Source organism: Sinocyclocheilus anshuiensis, unplaced genomic scaffold (genome assembly GCF_001515605.1).
Source record: "Sinocyclocheilus anshuiensis isolate Anshui unplaced genomic scaffold, SAMN03320099.WGS_v1.1 scaffold1679, whole genome shotgun sequence".
NCBI lineage: Eukaryota > Metazoa > Chordata > Actinopteri > Cypriniformes > Cyprinidae > Sinocyclocheilus > Sinocyclocheilus anshuiensis.
In genome coordinates, this window is record NW_015552680.1 from 100,626 (window position 1) to 100,929 (window position 304).

The 304-nt window shown below is 43.1% G+C and overlaps 1 protein-coding gene across 1 annotated transcript in view; it reads left to right on the forward strand.

Annotated features, from left to right (window-relative positions):
• The window catches only part of LOC107667585 (transient receptor potential cation channel subfamily A member 1-like), a 75,132-nt gene extending 74,828 nt beyond the window's left edge, over window positions 1–304 (forward strand). The window contains exon 28 of the mRNA XM_016459292.1: window positions 16–304. Within this exon, the coding sequence (XP_016314778.1) occupies window positions 16–211 (196 nt within the window). The 3' untranslated portion in view covers window positions 212–304. The remainder of the gene's footprint in view (window positions 1–15) is intronic.

Consider the following 304-nt stretch of genomic DNA (forward strand, 5'->3'; position numbering starts at 1 on the left):
CGCTCTTCCCTTCAGGTTGAAAGTGATGTCCTGTTTGCTGGAGAAACAGCATAACCTGCTCAAGCTGATCATCCAGAAGATGGAAATCACTTCTGAGGCTGATGAATACGACGGCCCACATAACCCTAGAGCTCTGAAACAGCCCACTTCCTCCTCATTGCAGAAGTCAAAGTGGGTCCCGCTGCTGCAAGCCATTAGGGCAAAGAAGTAATATAATAGATGATGACATCATGTGTCAATATAAGCCAAATACCCCGCCATCATTATTTATATTGGCTATATTTTGTTGTGATTTAGTATATAG